The sequence below is a fragment of the Neoarius graeffei genome, chromosome 3, assembly GCF_027579695.1.
Source record: "Neoarius graeffei isolate fNeoGra1 chromosome 3, fNeoGra1.pri, whole genome shotgun sequence".
Taxonomy (NCBI): Eukaryota; Metazoa; Chordata; class Actinopteri; order Siluriformes; family Ariidae; genus Neoarius; species Neoarius graeffei.
Window position 1 is genome coordinate 8,316,524 of NC_083571.1, and position 20,987 is coordinate 8,337,510.

Consider the following 20,987-nt stretch of genomic DNA (forward strand, 5'->3'; position numbering starts at 1 on the left):
ATCGACGCTGTTCCACAATTATCGACACCTTTGTCCACAGTTATCGACACCGTTCCACAATTATCAACAACTTTGTCCAGTTATCGACACCATTCCACAATTATCGACACCTTTGTCCACAGTTATTGATACTGTTCCACAATTATTGACACCTTTGTCCACAGTTATCAACACCTTTGTCCACAGTTATTGATACTGTTCCACAATTATTGACACCTTTGTCCACAGATATCACCACCGTTCCACAATTATCGACACCTTTATCCACAGTTATTGACAGCGTTCCACAATTATCGACACCTTTGTCCACCGTTATCGACACCGTTCCACGATTATCGACACCTTTGTCCACAGTTATTGATACTGTTCCACAATTATTGACACCTTTGTCCACAGTTATCAACACCTTTGTCCACAGTTATTGATACTGTTCCACAATTATTGACACCTTTGTCCACAGATATCACCACCATTTCACAATTATCGACACCTTTATCCACAGTTATTGACAGCGTTCCACAATTATCGACACCTTTGTCCACCGTTATCGACACCGTTCCACGATTATCGACACCTTTGTCCACAGTTATTGACAGTGTTACACAATTATCGACACCTTTGTCCACAGTTATCAACAGTGTTACACAATTATCGACACCTTTGTCCACAGTTATCGACACCGTTCCACAATTATCAACACCTTTGTCCACAGTTATCGACACTGTTCCACAATTATCGACACCTTTGTCCACAGTTATTGATACTGTTCCACAATTATTGACACCTTTGTCCACAGATATCACCACCATTCCACAATTATCGACACCTTTATCCACAGTTATTGACAGCATTCCACAATTATCGACACCTTTGTCCACCATTATCGACACCTTTGTCCACAGTTATCGACACCGTTCCACAATTATCGACACCTTTGTCCACAGTTATCGACACTGTTCCACAATTATCGACACCTTTATCCACAGTTATTGACAGCGTTCCACAATTATCGACACCTTTGTCCACAGTTATCGACACCTTTGTCCACAGTTATCCACACCATTCCACAATTATCGACACCTTTATCCACAGTTATTGACATTGCTCCACAATTATCGACACCTTTGTCCAGCGTTATCACCACCGTTCCACAATTATCGACACCTTTGTCCACAGTTATCGAGACCGTTCCACAATTATCGACACCTTTTTCCACAGTTATTGACACTGTTCCACAATTATCGACACCTTTGTCCACAGTTATCGACACCGTTCCACAATTATCAACACCTTTGTCCACAGTTATCGACACCATTCCACAATTATCGACACCTTTGTCCACAGTTATTGATACTGTTCCACAATTATTGACACCTTTGTCCACAGTTATCGACACCGTTCCACAATTATCGACACCTTTGTCCACAGTTATTGATACTGTTCCACAATTATTGACACCTTTGTCCACAGATATCACCACCGTTCCACAATTATCGACACCTTTGTCCACAGTTATTGACAGCGTTCCACAATTATCGACACCTTTGTCCACAGTTATTGACAGCGTTCCACAATTATCGACACCTTTGTCCACCGTTATCGACACCGTTCCACGATTATCGACACCTTTATCCACAGTTATCGACACCGTTCCACAATTATCGACACCTTTGTCCACAGATATCGACACTTTCCACAATTATCGACACCTTTGTCCACAGTTATCGACACCGTTCCACAATTATCAACACCGTTCCACAATTATCAACACCCAGATAATTATTTATTTAAAAAAATAATCGGTATGTGGTATTAAGTTAACAAAACATAATTTTGATTTAAATTCTGTTTTCCACAGACTCCGGGAGCAAGCCGGAGCGCGCTGCTTAATTTGAGGGGGAGCAAGCCGGAGCGCGCTCCGGAACCTCGGCCGGAGCACTCCGGGAGCAAGCCGGAGCGCGCTGCTTAATTTGAGGGGGAGCAAGCCGGAGCGCGCTGCTTAATTTGAGGGGGAGCAAGCCGGAGCGCGCTGCTTAATTTGAGGGGGAGCAAGCCGGAGCGCGCTGCTTAATTTGAGGGGGAGCAAGCCGGAGCGCGCTGCTTAATTTGAGGGGGAGCAAGCCGGAGCGCGCTGCTTAATTTGAGGGGGAGCAAGCCGGAGCGCGCTGCTTAATTTGAGGGGGAGCAAGCCGGAGCGCGCTGCTTAATTTGAGGGGGAGCAAGCCGGAGCGCGCTCCGGCAGCTATTTACACTGGATCCGGTGTAAATAGCTGCCGGATCATAATTACAGTAAACTAGTAAATCCAGTAAAGGAAAAACTTGAGACTGAAAGGTTTTAACAGTCATCCAAATGACTGAACGTAAACATTGCTACAGTAACATACTAGCTACTATGTTATTGACATTAGCTAGCTTGATCTTCAAAATGGCGGACACCGGGGCGTCACGTGACCCTGTGACGTCAGGTGAAATACCTCAATTGAGTGTATAAATGAATATACTTTTCAGAAGTTGGACATTTCTGTATTGTAAATCCTTTTTTTGATTGATCTTAGGGAATATTCTAATAATTTGAGATACTGGATTTCTGATTTTCATGAGCTATAAGCCATAATCATCAAAAGTAAAACAAAAAAAGGCTTTAAATATTTCACTTTACATGTAATGAATAGAATATATGAAAGTTTACCTTTTTGAATTAAATTATGAAAAAAGGAACTTTTTCATGGTATTCTAATTTTTTGAGATGCACTGGTGTGTGTGTATATATATATATATATATATATATATATATATATATATATATATATATATATATAAATAAAAGAGAGCTAGGATTTCTTGTCGTGAATCAGGCGGTGTAATGGTCATTTATTTGTGTGAAGTGAAAGGGAGGAAGTGTAAATACCTTCAGTGCTTAAAATAAAAGAAAGCACTAAATGCCAAGTTATTACTCGACTAACTTGTCTGCTGTTAGTCGAATAACATTCTGAGCATTGTTTTCTTTTCAACAACTTTTTTGGCAGCTTAATTGTTTAACTACAAGGAAGAAATTGTTTATTAGATTATGGAAATACTTAGTAAACTGACACTGATAATACACTGCATTATGCACTTTGCATAATGGTTTGTATAATAATTTGTTGTTGTTGTGAGTCAGATATGATCGAAATCTTTTTGTGTGTGTGTATGAACAACATACAATATTTGGATATTTGTCCTGAATATTTTGACAGTTAAAGCTGTAAGCTGCTGCTCTCACAACACAGATACTGACGGAGTAAACAGACGAGGGCTTTGTGCTGCTGCGTAGCAGGATATGAGCTTAAGGGGAAGTACAACTTCAGAAAAAAAAAGTCAGGAAATGTGGAAGATATCACACACACACACACACACACCACAAAGCAAAGCGACAAAAGAGGAGGTATAGCTGTGTTCTTTCTTCACAATATGGATATTGAAAATCCAGATGTTTTTGACGTCCTGATAACAGCAGCTTCATTCGTGATTGATCAGGTTGCTGATAAGAGATTGAAAAGACAAATTAAGTAAAAAAAATCATAATTAACCATTAAACTATTCTATTATTGTTTCTATTAAAATGTCTATTATACTGTCTGTCTTTTATTACTTTGATACTGAAAAAGGTAAAGATGTAAAATTGTAAAACATCAGCATAACAGAAATTTTAAATAATGCATAATTTGCTTAAATGTCTTAACAATCTAATCATCAAATGATGAATTGTTCATTCCTTTTTTTCCCTGCATCATTTAATGAAAATATATTCCTGAAAATAAACATTACCAACAGCTGAATAGTTTCAAGATTGGGTTATATTATACAGTGGTGCTTGAAAGTTTGTGAACCCTTTAGAATTTTCAATATTTCTGCATAAATATGACCTAAAACATCATCAGATTTTCAAACAAGTCCTAAAAGTAGATAAAGAGAACCCAGTTAAACAAATGAGACAAAAATATTAGACTTGGTCATTTATTTATTGAGGAAAACGATCCAATATTACATATCTGTGAGTGGCAAAAGTATGTGAAACTCTAGGATTAGCAGCTAATTTGAAAGTGAAATTAGAGTCAGGTGTTTTCAATCAATGGGATGACAATCAGGTGTGAGTGGGCACCCTGTTTTATTTAAAGAACAGGGATCTATCAAAGTCTGATCTTCACAACACATGTTTGTGGAAGTGTATCATGACACGAACAAAGGAGATTTCTGAGGACCTCAGAAAAAGCGTCGTTGATGCTCATCAGGCTGGAAAAGGTTACAAAACCATCTCTAAAGAGTTTGGACTCCACCAATCCACAGTCAGACAGATTGTGTACAAATGGAGGATATTCAAGACCATTGTTACCCTCCCCAGGAGTGGTCGACCAACAAAGATCACTCCAAGAGCAAGGCGTGTAATAGTCCGCGAGGTCACAAAGGACCCCAGGGTAACTTCTAAGCAACTGAAGGCCTCTCTCACATTGGCTAATATTCATGAGTCCACCATCAGGAGAACACTGAACAACAATGGTGTGCATGGCAGGGTTGCAAGGAGAAAGCCACTGCTCTCCATAAAGAACATTAGCAAACTGCAGACAAGCAGCAAAGATCACGTGGACAAGCCAGAAGGCTATTGGAAAAATGTTTTATGGATGGATGAGACCAAAATAGAACTTTTTAGTTTATATGAGAAGTGTTATGTTTGGAGAAAGGAAAACACTGCATTCCAACATAAGAACCTTATCCCATCTGTGAAACATGGTGGTGGTGGTAGTATCATGGTTTGGACCTGTTTTGCTGCATCTGGGCCAGCACGGCTTGCCATCATTGATGGAACAATGAATTCTGAATTATACCAGCGAATTCTAAAGGAAAATGTCAGGACATCTGTCCATGAACTGAATCTCAAGAGAAGGTGGGTCATGCAGCAAGACAACGACCCTAAGCACACAAGTCGTTCTACCAAAGAATGGTTAAAGAAGAATAAAGTGAATGTTTTGGAATGGCCAAGTCAAAGTCCTGACCTTAATCCAATCGAAATGTTGTGGAAGGACCTGAAGCGAGCAGTTCATGTGAGGAAACCCACCAACATCCCAGAGTTGAAGCTGTTCTGTACGGAGGAACGGGCTAAAATTCCTCCAAGCCGGTGTGCAGGACTGATCAACAGTTACCGCAAACGTTTAGTTGCAGTTATTGCTGCACAAGGGGGTCACACCAGATACCGAAAGCAAAGGTTCACATACTTTTGCCACTCACAGATATGTAATATTGGATCATTTTCCTCAATAAATAAATGACCAAGTATAATATTTTTGTCTCATTTGTTTAACTGGGTTCTCTTTATCTACTTTTAGGACTTGTGTGAAAACCTGATGATGTTTTAGGTCAATAAATGCAGAAATATTGAAAATTCTAAAGGGTTCACAAACTTTCAAGCACCACTGTATCTTTATTATTTAGTCCTTTTTTTTTATCTCTAAACATTAAAAAATTTTAATATTTGAGTTACTCTTTGTCAAAGTATGTTCCATGAAATCCTGCTCTGCTTTGTAAAAACAACCAAACAAAAATAACCCCAAAACCTAACATTACTTAGCTTTGCAATGTATACATTTATATAAAAATTGTAAAATCATATACAAATGCATGTATATACACATACTGTAAAACAATTAAATTGTTTTTATTCTTAATATTAAATAAAATAAAAACATAACTACATTATTATTTTTTTAAATGTACATTTTGTATAACATTGTAATTATTAGTGTATATTATTTGTTTATAATAGCATAATTAAATTAATTTCTAATATTATTGTGGACTTTATATACACTGTAACACCATTATATATATTTTAATAAAGATTATAACATCATGAAAATATTTTAATGAAATGATTTCATATTAAAGAATTCTGCACGCGACCACTAGAGGGCAGTGCTGTCTACGGCGTGAAGTAGAGAGCGCTCGAAAGTCATTTTTAGCAACATTTTTTTTTGGTAAATTTATCATTTTGTTCAAAATATAAATGTTTCATAACATATAAGTATTACATTTTTGGTCAATCTCAAGGAAAATTCGCTTTTGTTGTTGGACCTTTTTAAATAAAGTTTTTTTTAAAGGATTCAGAACCACTTCCTGTTAACGTTAGCCAAGATGGCGGCGGGTCAAGATTTTACTCCTCCACCGTCACTGTCAGCTAAATTTGAAGGGTATGAACGTTGCATTTCATTTAATTACAGCTTTATTTTAATATTTAGGAAGATATCTAGACTTTGAGCACTGTCAAACAGGAGATAATATTTACTTAGAGCTCAGAGTGTTTGTTGTTCGCTGCCTGGCTAGCCTGCTAAAGCGCTTTTATGTGGCTGAATCGCAAATTGGTTCCTATTGGGTAAGTAGGGCACTATATAGGGCGTGTAGACGCTGTTAATGTGTACCCTACTTAGTGTACATATGTAGGGAGTGAGAGATATTTGGGATTTAGTCGCTGTATATTGCAGGCACTTGGGCAATTATTTATTATTGCAGTGCAACCAAGCCAGAGAAAATGTGTTGCAAGCTTTTATCAAAAATATTAACTTGTATTAAGATGCTCTTTAAAAAAAAAAAAGAGTTCAACATTTTTAGATAATAGATTTAATATTCATGTTTGTAATGAAAGTCCCACTTTAATAATAATAATAATACAACCCCGATTCCAAAAAAGTTGGGACAAAGTACAAATTGTAAATAAAAACTGAATGCAATAATTTACAAATCTCAAAAACTGATATTGTATTCACAATAAAACATAGACAACATATCAAATGTCGAAAGTGAGACATTTTGAAATTTCATGCCAAATATTGGCTCATTTGAAATTTCATGACAGCAACACATCTCAAAAAAGTTGGGACAGGGGCAATAAGAGGCTGGAAAAGTTAAAGGTACAAAAAAGGAACAGCTGGAGGACCAAATTGCAACTCATTAGGTCAATTGGCAATAGGTCATTAACATGACTGGGTATAAAAAGAGCATCTTGGAGTGGCAGCGGCTCTCAGAAGTAAAGATGGGAAGAGGATCACCAATCCCCCTAATTCTGCGCCGACAAATAGTGGAGCAATATCAGAAAGGAGTTCGACAGTGTAAAATTGCAAAGAGTTTGAACATATCATCATCTACAGTGCATAACATCATCAAAAGATTCAGAGAATCTGGAAGAATCTCTGTGCGTAAGGGTCGAGGCCGGAAAACCATACTGGGTGCCCGTGATCTTCGGGCCCTTAGACGGCACTGCATCACATACAGGCATGCTTCTGTATTGGAAATCACAAAATGGGCTCAGGAATATTTCCAGAGAACATTATCTGTGAACACAATTCACCGTGCCATCCGCCGTCGCCAGCTAAAACTCTATAGTTCAAAGAAGAAGCCGTATCTAAACACGATCCAGAAGCGCAGACGTCTTCTCTGGGCCAAGGCTCATTTAAAATGGACTGTGGCAAAGTGGAAAACTGTTCTGTAGTCAGACGAATCAAAATGTGAAGTTCTTTATGGAAATCAGGGACGCCGTGTCATTCGGACTAAAGAGGAGAAGGACGACCCGAGTTGTTATCAGCGCTCAGTTCAGAAGCCTGCATCTCTGATGGTATGGGGTTGCATTAGTGCGTGTGGCATGAGCAGCTTACACATCTGGAAAGACACCATCAATGCTGAAAGGTATATCCAGGTTCTAGAGCAACATATGCTCCCATCCAGATGACGTCTCTTTCAGGGAAGACCTTGCATTTTCTAACATGACAATGCCAAACCACATACTGCATCAATTACAGCATCATGGCTGCGTAGAAGAAGGGTCCGGGTACTGAACTGGCCAGCCTGCAGTCCAGATCTTTCACCCATAGAAAACATTTGGCGCATCATAAAACGGAAGATACGACAAAAAAGACCTAAGACAGTTGAGCAACTAGAATCCTACATCAGACAAGAATGGGTTAACATTCCTATCCCTAAACTTGAGCAACTTGTCTCCTCAGTCCCCAGACGTTTACAGACTGTTGTAAAGAGAAAAGGGGATGTCTCACAGTGGGAAACATGGCCTTGTCCCAACTTTTTTGAGATGTGTTGTTGTCATGAAATTTAAAATCACCTATTTTTTCTCTTTAAATGATACATTTTCTCAGTTTAAACATTTGATATGTCATCTATGTTCTATTCTGAATAAAATTTGGAATTTTGAAACTTCCACATCATTGCATTCCGTTTTTATTTACAATTTGTACTTTGTCCCAACTTTTTTGGAATCGGGGCTGTAATACTATTCTGTCAGATTTTGAATCAAACTCATAAAAAAATGTGAATTTGATTAATTGGTGACTGCAAACTGAATAAAATGAGTCTGTGATTTATATTTTGGGTTTGAAATGAGTACTTGGAAAGTGAATAAAAATTTAAAGATTTTTTTTTTTTTTAATGTGATTGTTGTTTTTAGTACAAATCCACCAAGAAAATACTTTGCTATCACAATGAAGTGCAGTTGTGTACATTTTTAGTATGTTTTTATTTTTATTTTATTTAGAGTATTAAAGCCACACCTAAGAGACGGTGAAAAAAAGAGAAGAAAATAAACTGGAAGGAAATTTTAAAAAAAATTATGAAAATATAAGTAATAAACTATAGTAGAGTGGCGACTACGATTATCAACACCTTAACGATCTTTAGGCCGTTGCGAAAGTAGAAAAGACTTTCAATACGTAAATTGTGCATGAATAATTACTCAAACTTCCACTGGGGGGGAAAAAAAAGAGTTGATTCCTGATTACTTCGCGTATCAGATCACGTGACACCATTCCACAATAATCGACACCTTTGTCCACAGTTATCAACGCTGTTCTACAATTATCGACATCCAGATAATTGCTTATTTAAAAAAATTAATAATCGGTATATTAACAAAACATAGTTTTGATTTAAATTCTGTTTTCCACAGACTTTTATATTTCGTCCAAAATATCTTTTATATAAATATCTGGATGTCGGTGTTTATGTAAATGAGGACGTAATTGTAATGTTTGTAAACAAATGAACCGATAATGTTTAATCTGCGTCAGAAAATCTTTTTGTTCCACTTTCTACCCGCTTTCTCAGTATTTTCGTAGATCACATTTTGTTCATCATTCGTTGTTGTTTGTATTAATTTCTAGTTTTGTCGTTTACCAATAAACGTCAACAGGAAATCGACACTGTAACCGCATGAACATCCAGGTCAAAGGTCGCATATCATTCCTCGAACCCAAATATAAAATGTCTCCTGATATTGTAATATGTGGTAGAGATTTACAACAAACTGCAAAAAAAAAAAATTCTGAATGGAATCGAAAAATCTGAATATTTCAAGCAGGTCATTTTTATATGCTCGGAATTTAATTCTGCTCTAATTCTATTTATTGCAATCGGATTCCAAATACTCTATAAACATTCCATTCTGTTATGAATCAGAAAAAAAATTATAATAAATCACAGCACTTTTTTATTTTTTTTTAAAGTACTTCATTGTTCTACTTCAGCAATGTTACACAAAGATCGATCCATAACAGTTGTAAATGTCCCTTAATCCCGCAGGGTGTCGATAATGGTGGACACCGTTAGTGGAAAGCGATCACTATTATCGACACCTCACGTGAGTGACTTCTCAAACGCACGTTTAGATACAAAATGGCGGCTGTCGAATGAAAGAGTGAGAAACAAAGTAGGTTTGGACGAGGAGATCATGAAATATCGGTGAATTTCCACCATGCTTACCTGCGATGATAACGTCCGGGTTTTCCGAAAAATTGCTGATCGTGCGGAAAAAAATTCCATCTCGGGTAACGAGCTGTGTCATCGGATGACAAGATCAAAGGGCGAGGGCGGGTCTTCCGGTTGATTGATTAACCAATAATAACTGTTGGAACTGAAACTCAGCTTTGGAAAATTGTTTTTATTGGTAAATCTGAAAAGGTGTCGATAATTGTAGTCACTGTTCTATTATCATTTTTTTTTTCAAGGATTAAAAATATTTTCTAATGAAGTGCAAATCTGAGAAGTCAAGAGTTTGTTAGCCACGTGTTTAAAAAAAAAAGGTTATAGTTTTTCATATATACTGTATAATATTTCCATTTTATTGTGTATTAAAGCTGGTCTTGTGAGAGGATGAGGGGGAAAAAGAAAAGGAAATAAATGACGAAAAAGGTGGAGAGAAAAAAAGAGAACAAATATGTACAAGTGCATACAGTCTACACATCAACAAATTAAAATAAAAGAATTTCACAGCAAAAAAAAGAATAAATACAAATGACGCCCACATACACTGCACTTTTATTATATATTCTGCATTTCCTGCCTTGATATTTCATAAACTGGTGTGTGTGTGTTAGTAACTGTTGATATATACGAAATATTATACACACTTTAAGTGTTTTTATATGAGTGAGCTGATGTTTTACTTTTGTAATAATCCTTATATAGTCACATGACCACAGGAACATCTGAATCTGATTTCTTCACACCCTCATCAGAGTTCCTTGTGTGTTATGGTACACATATATCTTTATTTTTCTTTCCCCCCCTCAAAGATCTTTTGCGTATCTGACGGTGAGAGACAGGCTGCCGACGATCCTCACCAAAGTCATCGATACCATTCATCGAAACAAAAACAACTTCTTCGAGAAACATGGAGAGGTAAAAATAAGAAAAGCTCATGTGCAGAAATTGTTGCTTCATGTTTTAGCACGCACACTGTCGCGTCCTGGGTTCTGTAAATGACGCCAGCCAGATTTACTAATCGTGATTTAGTTCATCGGGTTAATTCAGTTCTTTAACTGCACCTCAGAACGGGATTAATGCTAATTTAATAATTGAAAACCTGATGATGAAAGGCTATTGCGAATTGTACGGACGCCTGAAGAAGGCGTTTGAGGTTTTTTTTCCTTTTCTTAAACACGGTTACTTTGCATTAACAGAAAAAAAAAAAAGTTTGTCGTAGAGGTTAAGTTCACTTTGACCGGGGTGCACAAACTTTCGCAAACAAATGTATCTTGTTATAATGGATCATATTGTGTTGAACGTACTACTTTTAATATCAGTATAGTTTGCACTTTAAAGTGAAAATGCACTTGCATAAATATTCCCTGCCCCGCCCCTCCCCGCCCTAGCTGCGGTTTCAAACAACTCCAGAGTTTGTTCGAGAACGTACCGCGTGAACAAACGGCATCATAAAAGCCAAGGAGATCAAATCACGTCCTAGAAAAAAAAAAATCAATATCAGTCAGGGTTTGGATTTTGAACACGTGGCTCAGACCTGATCCGGTTCCTCCTACCTGGGCGGAGTCGAATCAAAATCCAGTGTGTGGAGACACCTCCAAGAGCCTCGGAGTGTAGAGGTCAGGGTTAGGTTTGTAGGACAAGTTGGAGCAGGACCAACTTGTAGCGACCGAGAGTGACTCTCAATGTGATGCTACCACCACCGTGCTTTAATCTTGATGCTTTAATATTAAAAACAATGGTGAGGCTTTAAGAACTATCAAGAAGGTAATTTAATTTAATTTTTTTAAACCTGGCTCGCTGATTAAAGCACTTGGATACGGGCTGAGTCCCAAAATGGGTCTGTATTGGATAAACAGAGAACTATGTAGGGTGTGTAGAATTTTATATACCCTTCGAAGTGCAAATACTAAGGACATGAGATACATTTAGGATTCAGCTGCCGCACACTGCAGAGTCTTTACGTATAGCGTGTATATAGAATGTTATTAGCTGTACGTAATGTTATAATTTTACAGATCAGTTAAAAACTTTTGCAGGTGTTTTTGTTCTTTAAATAGGTCGACATCCATTCATTCAGGGAACACATTTAGCAATAAAATTGTCACAATGAAAGTTCTGGAGTTTGGTAAAACGCAGCACGATGCTGCCACCACCGTGCTTTAATCCTGAGTTCAAAAACATCGTTGAGAAGCGGAACGGACAAATCTGAGATCACGTCACAGTCCAGTCCAGCTAAACCAGTAATTCATATCAACAGGTGGGCGTGGACGCAGAGAAAAGAGCCATCTCTTTCCTGTCCAAGCTGAGGAACGAGCTGCAGACGGACAAACCTGCGTTGCTCCTGACCGACGATGCGGACGATACGGAAGCGTGGAACCGGTACATGCAGACGCAACAGGATCTGATGGAGGACGGGCAGCCGGTCAGTTGGTTCAAGTCGCCATGGCTGTACGTGGAGTGCTACATGTACAGGAGGATCCAGGAGGCCTTGTGGCTAAGGTGAGGTTAACCTTTTTACTGAGGAGGAGGTTCCTCCTCACAGTACAGTATGAACTATCTGAGTAAGTCACAGTGTTGAGGTTAATCTGCATTCTAACATCTGAAAAATGCTTTTCTTCTTAGTTTTATGTATTTTTCTGTTAATAATTATTATATAGTACACGTCAGGAAAAGGGAATTCACTGAAGGGGAAAGGACGTGAAAGATGAGCGCTAACATCTGGGAGCAATTACTTTTGCTTCATGCTGACGTTGTTTAAAGGATGTACACAGAACCTTTATTTTTAAATACATTTTTGAGTGGATAGTATCTCCATCGTTGACTCTTGTATGCTGCATAAATGGGAATAAAAATATTTATTTTTTTCGCGGTCCCCTTTCCATCAAATCCTGCGCTCTGATTGGCTGGCGAGCGGGTCCATATCCTACGGTACGGACCCCGGTTACGGACCTCTGGCGACTTGCTGTTCACAACAACAAACATAGTAGCGTTTTTTTGTCAACATTTATCTTTTTTTTTTTTTTTTTAAATAAGATTTATTTATAAGATTATCAAAAATATTATAAATTTTTGCCAGCATTTCTCAGGAGAATAGCATTAATTTTACAGCATGGATAGCGATAACGACAGTGTTCACAGCGAAAGCGAGTTTTACTACCCTGAGGAAGGAGAAATAAAAGAAAACATTTCAGGAGAAAGCTAAAAACCTGTAACTTGCTAACGCCGAGCAAAAACATGGCTGAATCCTGAATGACTCCTATTTGTATAAATCGGGCACTACATAGGCGGTAAAATGTAGTTTTTTTCCTGCCATGGAAGTGCACTTGTATACCGAGGAGGAAGCCATTTGCATTACAGCCGTGAATGAGGATTCAAAATGGCGGCTCGGCTCGGTTTTCCCTTTCGGGCGCTCTCGTTTTCTGTTAGAATTTGGTAAAGAAAAGAATAAATATATTATTTACCAGCTTAAGGTCGGTCCGTATGATGAAATACCGTGACCTCGGCCTTAAATACTGACCTCGACCCAGAGGGCCTCGCTCAGTACTTTCAAGACCTCGGTCACGGTATTTCACCATACGGACCTCCCAGCTGGTAAATAACATATATATTTGTTTTTTTCGTGGTCCAAATCCTGCGCTCTGATTGGCTGGCGAGCGGGTCCGTATCCTATGGTACGGACCCCGGTTACGGACCTCTGGCGACTCGCTCGTTCACAACAACAAAAAACATAGTAGCATTTTTTGTCAACATTTATCTATTTTTTTAAATAAGATTTATTTATAAGATTATCAAAAATCTTATAAATGTTTGCCAGCATTTCTCAGGAGAATAGCATTAATTTTACAGCATGGATAGCGATAACGACAGTGTTCACAGCGAAAGTGAGTTTTACTACCCTGAGGAAGAAGAAATAAAAGAAAACATTTCAGGAGAAAGCTAAAAACCTCTAACTGTTGCGAACGCCGAGCAAAAACATGGCTGAATCATGAATGACTCCTATTTGTATAAATCGGGCACTACATAGGCGGCAAAATGTAGTTTTTTTTTCCTGCCATGGAAGTGCACTTGTATACTGAGGAGGAAGCCATTTGCATTACAGCCGTGAATGAGGATTCAAAATGGCGGCTCGGCTCGGTTTTCCCTTTCGGGCGCTCTTGTTTTCTGTTAGAATTTGGTAAAGAAAAAAATAAATATATTATTTACCAGCTTAAGGTCGGTCCGTATGGTGAAATACTGTGACCTCGGCCTTGAATACTGACCTCAGCCCAGAGGGCCTCGCTCAGTACTTTCAAGACCTCGGTCACGGTATTTCATGATCCGGACCTCCCAGCTGGTAAATAACACGTATATTTTTGAGAGTTAAAATCGACTGCAAAGTTGGCGTTCGAGCTGCCCCGCTGAGCCAGCCAGCCCTGAGTACGTGACTTCACGGCAGGAACCAGTTTTAAGGCCGAGGCCTTTGACAGCTATAGACCAAAGTCATATAAATAAAAATTAATGGTGAAAGTAAGAAATACCATTACTGACTTGCTCAAATAAGACTGATTTGACTTCATTGATTGTGGGTTGACTCTCATTAAAACAGGATCAGTGTTATAACTCATGCAACATACATGTACATGCATGCATTTTCACTGATAAAACGTAAAAGGCTAATTAAATAATCAGAACTGAGACAATCACATTCTGAAGCAAATAATCTTATACCGCGAACTTAAACACACAATACAAGTTACATGGATTAATCTAAATGCAGGTAAACAACGCGTTTTTGTTGTTTTGTATCCAAATGAGAGTCGGAGCTTACCCGTCTGTGTTCTCGCTACTTGTGGCCGATTGTTTTGAAACAATCTGACTTTCACTTGTTCGTTCAGTTCTCCGTTCATTTGCTTCTTCCACGTAAGGGCAAGATATTGCTGCTGAGGCAAGCATATCCAGCGGAGAAATATAACTCCGATTCCAAAAAAGTTGGGACAGAGTACAAATTGTAAATAAAAACGGAATGCAATAATTTACAAATCTCAAAAACTGATATTGTATTCACAATAGAACATAGACAACATATCAAAGTCGAAAGTGAGACATTTTGAAATTTCATGATAGCAACACATCTCGAAGTTGGGACAGGGGCAATAAGAGGCTGGAAAAGTTAAAGGTACAAAAAAGGAACAGCTGGAGGACCAAATTGCAACTCATTAGGTCAATTGGCAATAGGTCATTAACATGACTGGGTATAAAAAGAGTATCTTGGAGTGGCAGCGGCTCTCAGAAGTAAAGATGGGAAGAGGATCACCAATCCCCCTAATTCTGCGCCGACAAATAGTGGAGCAATATCAGAAAGGAGTTCGACAGTGTAAAATTGCAAAGAGTTTGAACATATCATCATCTACAGTGCATAATATCATCAGAAGATTCAGAGAATCTGGAAGAATCTCTGTGCGTAAGGGTCAAGGCCGGAAAACCATACTGGGTGCCCGTGATCTTCGGGCCCTTAGACGCCACTGCATCACATACAGGCATGCTTCTGTATTGGAAATCACAAAATGGGCTCAGGAATATTTCCAGAGAACATTATCTGTGAACACAATTCACCGTGCCATCCGCCGTTGCCAGCTAAAACTCTATAGTTCAAAGAAGAAGCCGTATCTAAACATGATCCAGAAGCGCAGATGTCTTCTCTGGGCCAAGGCTCATTTAAAATGGACTGTGGCAAAGTGGAAAACTGTTCTGTGGTCAGACGAATCAAAATTTGAAGTTCTTTATGGAAATCAGGGACGCCGTGTCATTCGGACTAAAGAGGAGAAGGACGACCTAAGTTGTTTTCGGCGCTCAGTTCAGAAGCCTGCATCTCTGATGGTATGGGGTTGCATTAGTGCGTGTGGCATGGGCAGCTTACACATCTGGAAAGACACCATCAATGCTGAAAGGTATATCCAGGTTCTAGAGCAACATGCTCCCATCCAGACGATGTCTCTTTCAGGGAAGACCTTGCATTTTCCAACATGACAATGCCAAACCACATACTGCATCAATTACAGCATCATGGCTGCGTAGAAGAAGGGTCCGGGTACTGAACTGGCCAGCCTGCAGTCCAGATCTTTCACCCATAGAAAACATTTGGCGCATCATAAAACGGAAGATACGACAAAAAAGACCTAAGACAGTTGAGCAACTAGAATCCTACATTAGACAAGAATGGGTTAACATTCCTATCCCTAAACTTGAGCAACTTGTCTCCTCAGTCCCCAGACGTTTACAGACTGTTGTAAAGAGAAAAGGGGATGTCTCACAGTGGGAAACATGGCCTTGTCCCAATTTTTTGAGATGTGTTGTTGTCATGAAATTTAAAATCACCTAATTTTTCTCTTTAAATGATACATTTTCTCAGTTTAAACATTTGATATGTCATCTGTGTAAAATATTCTGAATAAAATATGGAATTTTGAAACTTCCACATCATTGCATTCCGTTTTTATTTACAATTTGTACTTTGTCCCAACTTTTTTGGAATCAGGGTTGTAAGACGGCTGGTCCACTCATTCTCCATACTGTGTATTCCGCCATTACTGCTCGGCTCAGGCAATTACTAAAACCCAGGACGGGACGTCACTGGTTTTAGCAACAACCGCGGGGAGGTCACTGCCCGAGCGATAATGTGTTCCGTCCCGGGCTTTAGCAACAGCCCTTGGCTCACGCTCCGGGAGAACTAGTGCAACTGAACTAACTTTCCTTTTCTTGTTTTCTTTTCCTTTAATTGTTGGTACTGCACCCTCTTTCAATACGGGCTTATAGCCAACGCTCCTCAACAGATCAGAGGTCTCGTACGAGTCCTCAGTAAAATGTGCAGAGCAGAAGAGAGACCACTTCGTAGGCGCCCAATCCGTGAATTTCTTGCAAAACACGTCCAAATCTTTGCAGTTTGAACATTCTTGGGCCATGAATGCAACATAAATCCACCTTCTGTCGTCTTGCTGCACCCGCCAGCAACACATCTACGTGGCATGACGAGAAATAAATTGGCTCAAAATGGAGGATCGGCGTTGCAGCCAGCTCTGTGTTTTAGTATAGCGGAAATGGCGAGGAGACCGATAGACTTCCTGCTGTGACGTTACGGACGTCAAGGTCGTTCACTCAGACCGCTACCTATATAAATCACTTTAATCGTAAAAATTACGATATTAGATTTATTGTTAACGCTTAAAACCATTCCTGTGCCATTCTTCAGGTCTCAAGGCATTTATAAATGAAAGTGAGGCCATGGTTCTGCGTATATGCTTTAAGTCCAATTTAATCTAAGTTAATGAGTCTCGGTGAAGTGGACTATGGTTTCTTTTGTTGGTTTAAAAAAAAAAAAAAGCAGCTAGTGATGATTAAGTAGTATCGAGGTGTTCGTCTTGTCCACTGGCACACTTCAGGGTTAGTAAAACAATCAAGGGGTCCCCCCAATCTTTGGCTGCTCCACTTGCCCCCCAATATATCTGTTAGCATGCTAGCCTTAGCATTTTAGCAAATTAGCTTGAGCATGCTAGCTGTTAGCTTAGCATGTTAGCATGCTCGATGTTAATGCTTTGCTGTATCTGCACACTCATGCTGTGAGCTCAGCCATTTAAAACAGATTTTAATAAAGCGTGAGGTCTCGTGTCTGATCCAGTTACTATTGGTGCCCCTGTAGTTTGTTAGTATTGTTGACACCAACTGTACATATGATAATTTCACTTGACCAATCAATGGTGTGCATTATTTTTAGCTCCACCCATACGTTCCTGTTTGGTGCGATAAGTCTATAACAATCAACAATACACTGTTTCTCCCCCCCTCCCTCCCCACATCAAAGTCCTCCAATCGGTGATTTTGACGCCTTTAAGGAAGGAAAGACGAACAGCTTCTTCGAGTCCCAGCAAGCGATCATCTCGCTGTGTACGTACCTACGAGAGATCCTCGCCACCGCCGAGAACGCAAATGAGAAATGGCTCTTCGAACATTTCCTCAGGTTTCTGCAGGTTGGTATACCCTAGCACAAGCTGTAACTTGTTTTCCAGGACGCTTTGTCCATGGAAGTCTTAAATCGGTCTGATTTTTTTGCGGGGGTTTGAGCAACTGTGAAACTGTAACATCTGTAACCTCTGGACTCGAGAATAATGTTGGTGCGACAGCTTGACTCATGAGGTTGTAACTTTATGAACAGTAAAACAGACCTGCTTTAATGCACTCGGTACGTAGTAGGCGGTCAGATCATAACGTGTACACATCAAATGGCCCTTTCCCCGGGACATAAAGTATTGGCACCCCAATCCATCCATTTTCATGCTCACATGAGGCCATGATTTAAACCAGGGCTTTTCAAAGTGTGGGGCGCGCCTCCCCTAGGGGGCGCCAGAGTTCTTCGGGGGGGCGCAACGTGAGGAAAAATAAACCAGAATAAGTTACTATTGCGGACATTTAGCGAACTTCAGCTAGCCTTTACCAGAGACAAAATGGATCAATTTTTAGTACCTAAAGCTACAGTGAGTGAGGAGACGGAGTCTGGGCCAAGCAAAAAAACAGAGCCTCCAGGATGTTGCGATTTGCAACTTCAGCGCAAATTCAACCAATCCCTGCGAATTCAGGGCGGTGTTGCAATTATATCCAATCACCGCAACTTTCCCGCAAATTTGACCAATCGTTGGCGTCGTCTTGAGGTGACATCGACAAACTACCTTCCGCCTTACTTCCGTGTATGCGTTCAAGAGAAGCAGCATGTGCGCAGTGTTGCCAGATTGGGTGGTTTCAAGTGCATTTTGGCGGGTTTTGAACATATTTTGGACTGGAAAACGTCAGCAGTATCTGGCAACACTGCATGCGCGAGTCAGTGTTTATGTAGGCTTAAATTCTGTTACTGAAAGTGTGTTATGTTTACAGTGAAGGACTGTGCGCACTTTACATTATTTTTTACTTAATACAAGAAATTAATGGATGCCAACATTTTTGCCAAAATGGTATTTTATTTTCCATTGTTTAGGCAGCTTCAGCATCATACTGTGAGATTCTGTTCAAATTGTTTTTTTCTTCTATGAAGCCTGAGCCATTTATTTTATTAGTTTATAATTGTTTAATTTAGTCTTCAGGAGAGACTGCCTGCACACAGTACTAGTATTAATAGTTGTTTTTTTTTTTTCTTACATGAAAGCTGAGGCATTTATATTATATTTGAAGGTAACTTCATGTTGTGCTGTGAGGTTCTCTGCACTTTAACTTTTGAACCAACAGGTGCATTTGGATAAGTAAAGCCTATTTTTCTGCATTTTTGTAGTCCTGGTAATCTTTTATATTGGTAAAGTTGTTTATAGGACCATTTCTCAGTGTCTTTGTTTTTTTAATCAATAGTTTTTCAGTAATAACTTAATATTTAACATATCACTCAATTTTAATCACAAAAAGAGAAAATCGCAACAATTTCTCGCAACTTTCACTTCCTCCCGCAATGTAATCGCAACAAAAACCTAAAAAACACCGCAACTTTCATCGCAATTTTTTGGAAACTCCTGCAACATCAGACATTTTAGCCCACAACAATCACAAAAAAGGCCCGCGGAATCCTGGGGGGACTGAAAAAAGAAGGAAGTATGACCACGATTATTTAAAGTTTGGATTTTCATGGACTGGATCTGAAGATGCTCCACTGCCACAGTGTGTTGTCTGCCAAGAGGTGCTAGCTAACGATGCTGTGAGATGTTTGAAATATGTAAAACAAGATGTTTTAAAAAGCACAGATGTTTAAAATGTGAAAAAGAAAATAATGTGTACAACAACCATTTTTTAAAAAGACGAATGGAACATGAAGTATAGCAACAACAAAAATTGTAAGGGGGGGCGCTGTTGTTTATTTGCTCTCCGAGGGGGGGGCTGACTCTCCCACACTTTGAAAACCCCTGATTTAAACCATTGTGTCACTAGACAGGACGGGATAAGTTTCATAGGGTCGCACATCTCCTCTGAGATTGTGTCCAAAAAAATAATCAAATTAACGCATGCTGAGCAAGTTTCTACCCGTTACCTGTTTAATCAAATTAAAACATTCATGGTTTGACGTTAACGGTAGTCCGACTGTCCGGGACAACCAAATGTTTGGTCCGGACAAGTCAAATCCGCATCTGCCTGTCCAACAGGACGAGTTGAATATTTGTTAAATCACAATTTTTTATAGTAATTATTCAAGAGTTACATCAATAAAGTTCCAACAAAACTAGTTAAACCCCTCAGTGATCCGGCCGTGTTACTGTTTACAAAATTCCGGGGAAGCCGAGTACAGCACGTGCGTGTGTAAAAATAACCATGTCGTAATATCTAATTATAGATTACTAGACTCATCAAAATTGGGAAAATGTCGATCATTTATCTTGATAAAATAAATATCTCTGGTGTATCTTCATTTCATTTAATTTGGACATTTGTTGTATTTTTCTTTTGTATGGTTCACGTTCCGGGGGAATTTTACGACCGTGCTGAACTCACTCACTTTGAGTTGTTTTCATTCACAACGTGACTCTGTTGCCCTGATCATGTCCAACTCGTTTTCTTCAAATTAATTAGCTCATCTGGTCATAAGACTGATGAGCTGTTACCATGGCGTGGCATCCGTCGTCTACAATTCAGTTAAATCGTATCTCCTCCGTCAGTTCTCCACGGATTTCCGTTCCGATTGTTTTGTTTGAAAGAACTCGTCACTCCACACATGGTCGTTGTCTTTTTTTTTTTTTTTTTCTGACGAGTTACTAATTAGGTCAAATGAATGAATTTTCCAGGCCTCTCACTAGAATTGTGTCCCCCCTCAGATTTATCATGCGACTTTAGATCTGATCGACGTTTTGGGTCGATCTTTTCTGGAAGAACAAAATGTAGTCCTTTTGTTGATTTTGCTGTTGTAAACAGTTTGTGGTGGAGGTGGGTCTTCTCTCACATCGTCACATTTCAGTTCTGTTTGGCGGTTTGGTCGTCATGGTTGTTTTGACGGAAGGCCAGATGAGCGACTACGTCCTTGACGTTCTGGTTTATACTTCTTCAAGTTTTGCTCGATTAATCCGGATTTAACTTTATTTCCTGCAGAAGCTTTGAATTTGGGTGCGTCAAACTCTTAAAACTACAGATCAGGTAATGGGTTAGAACAATAACATGCGCACCATAATGGGGAATTGGATAGTTTTTGTTTATTGTTA

At 39.2% G+C, this 20,987-nt stretch overlaps 1 protein-coding gene across 2 annotated transcripts in view; it reads left to right on the plus strand.

Annotated features, from left to right (window-relative positions):
- Positions 1-6,155: 6,155 nt before the first annotated feature.
- armt1 (acidic residue methyltransferase 1) overlaps positions 6,156-20,987 on the plus strand; it is a 92,986-nt gene continuing 78,154 nt past the window's right edge. For both annotated transcript variants that reach the window (XR_009654284.1, XM_060916353.1), the window contains exons 1-4: positions 6,156-6,221; positions 10,605-10,710; positions 12,053-12,294; positions 17,630-17,795. Coding sequence is in view for 1 of the 2 variants with exons in the window: in XM_060916353.1 (XP_060772336.1) it covers positions 6,166-6,221; positions 10,605-10,710; positions 12,053-12,294; positions 17,630-17,795 (570 nt within the window). In the remaining variant the exon portion in view is untranslated. The remainder of the gene's footprint in view (positions 6,222-10,604; positions 10,711-12,052; positions 12,295-17,629; positions 17,796-20,987) is intronic.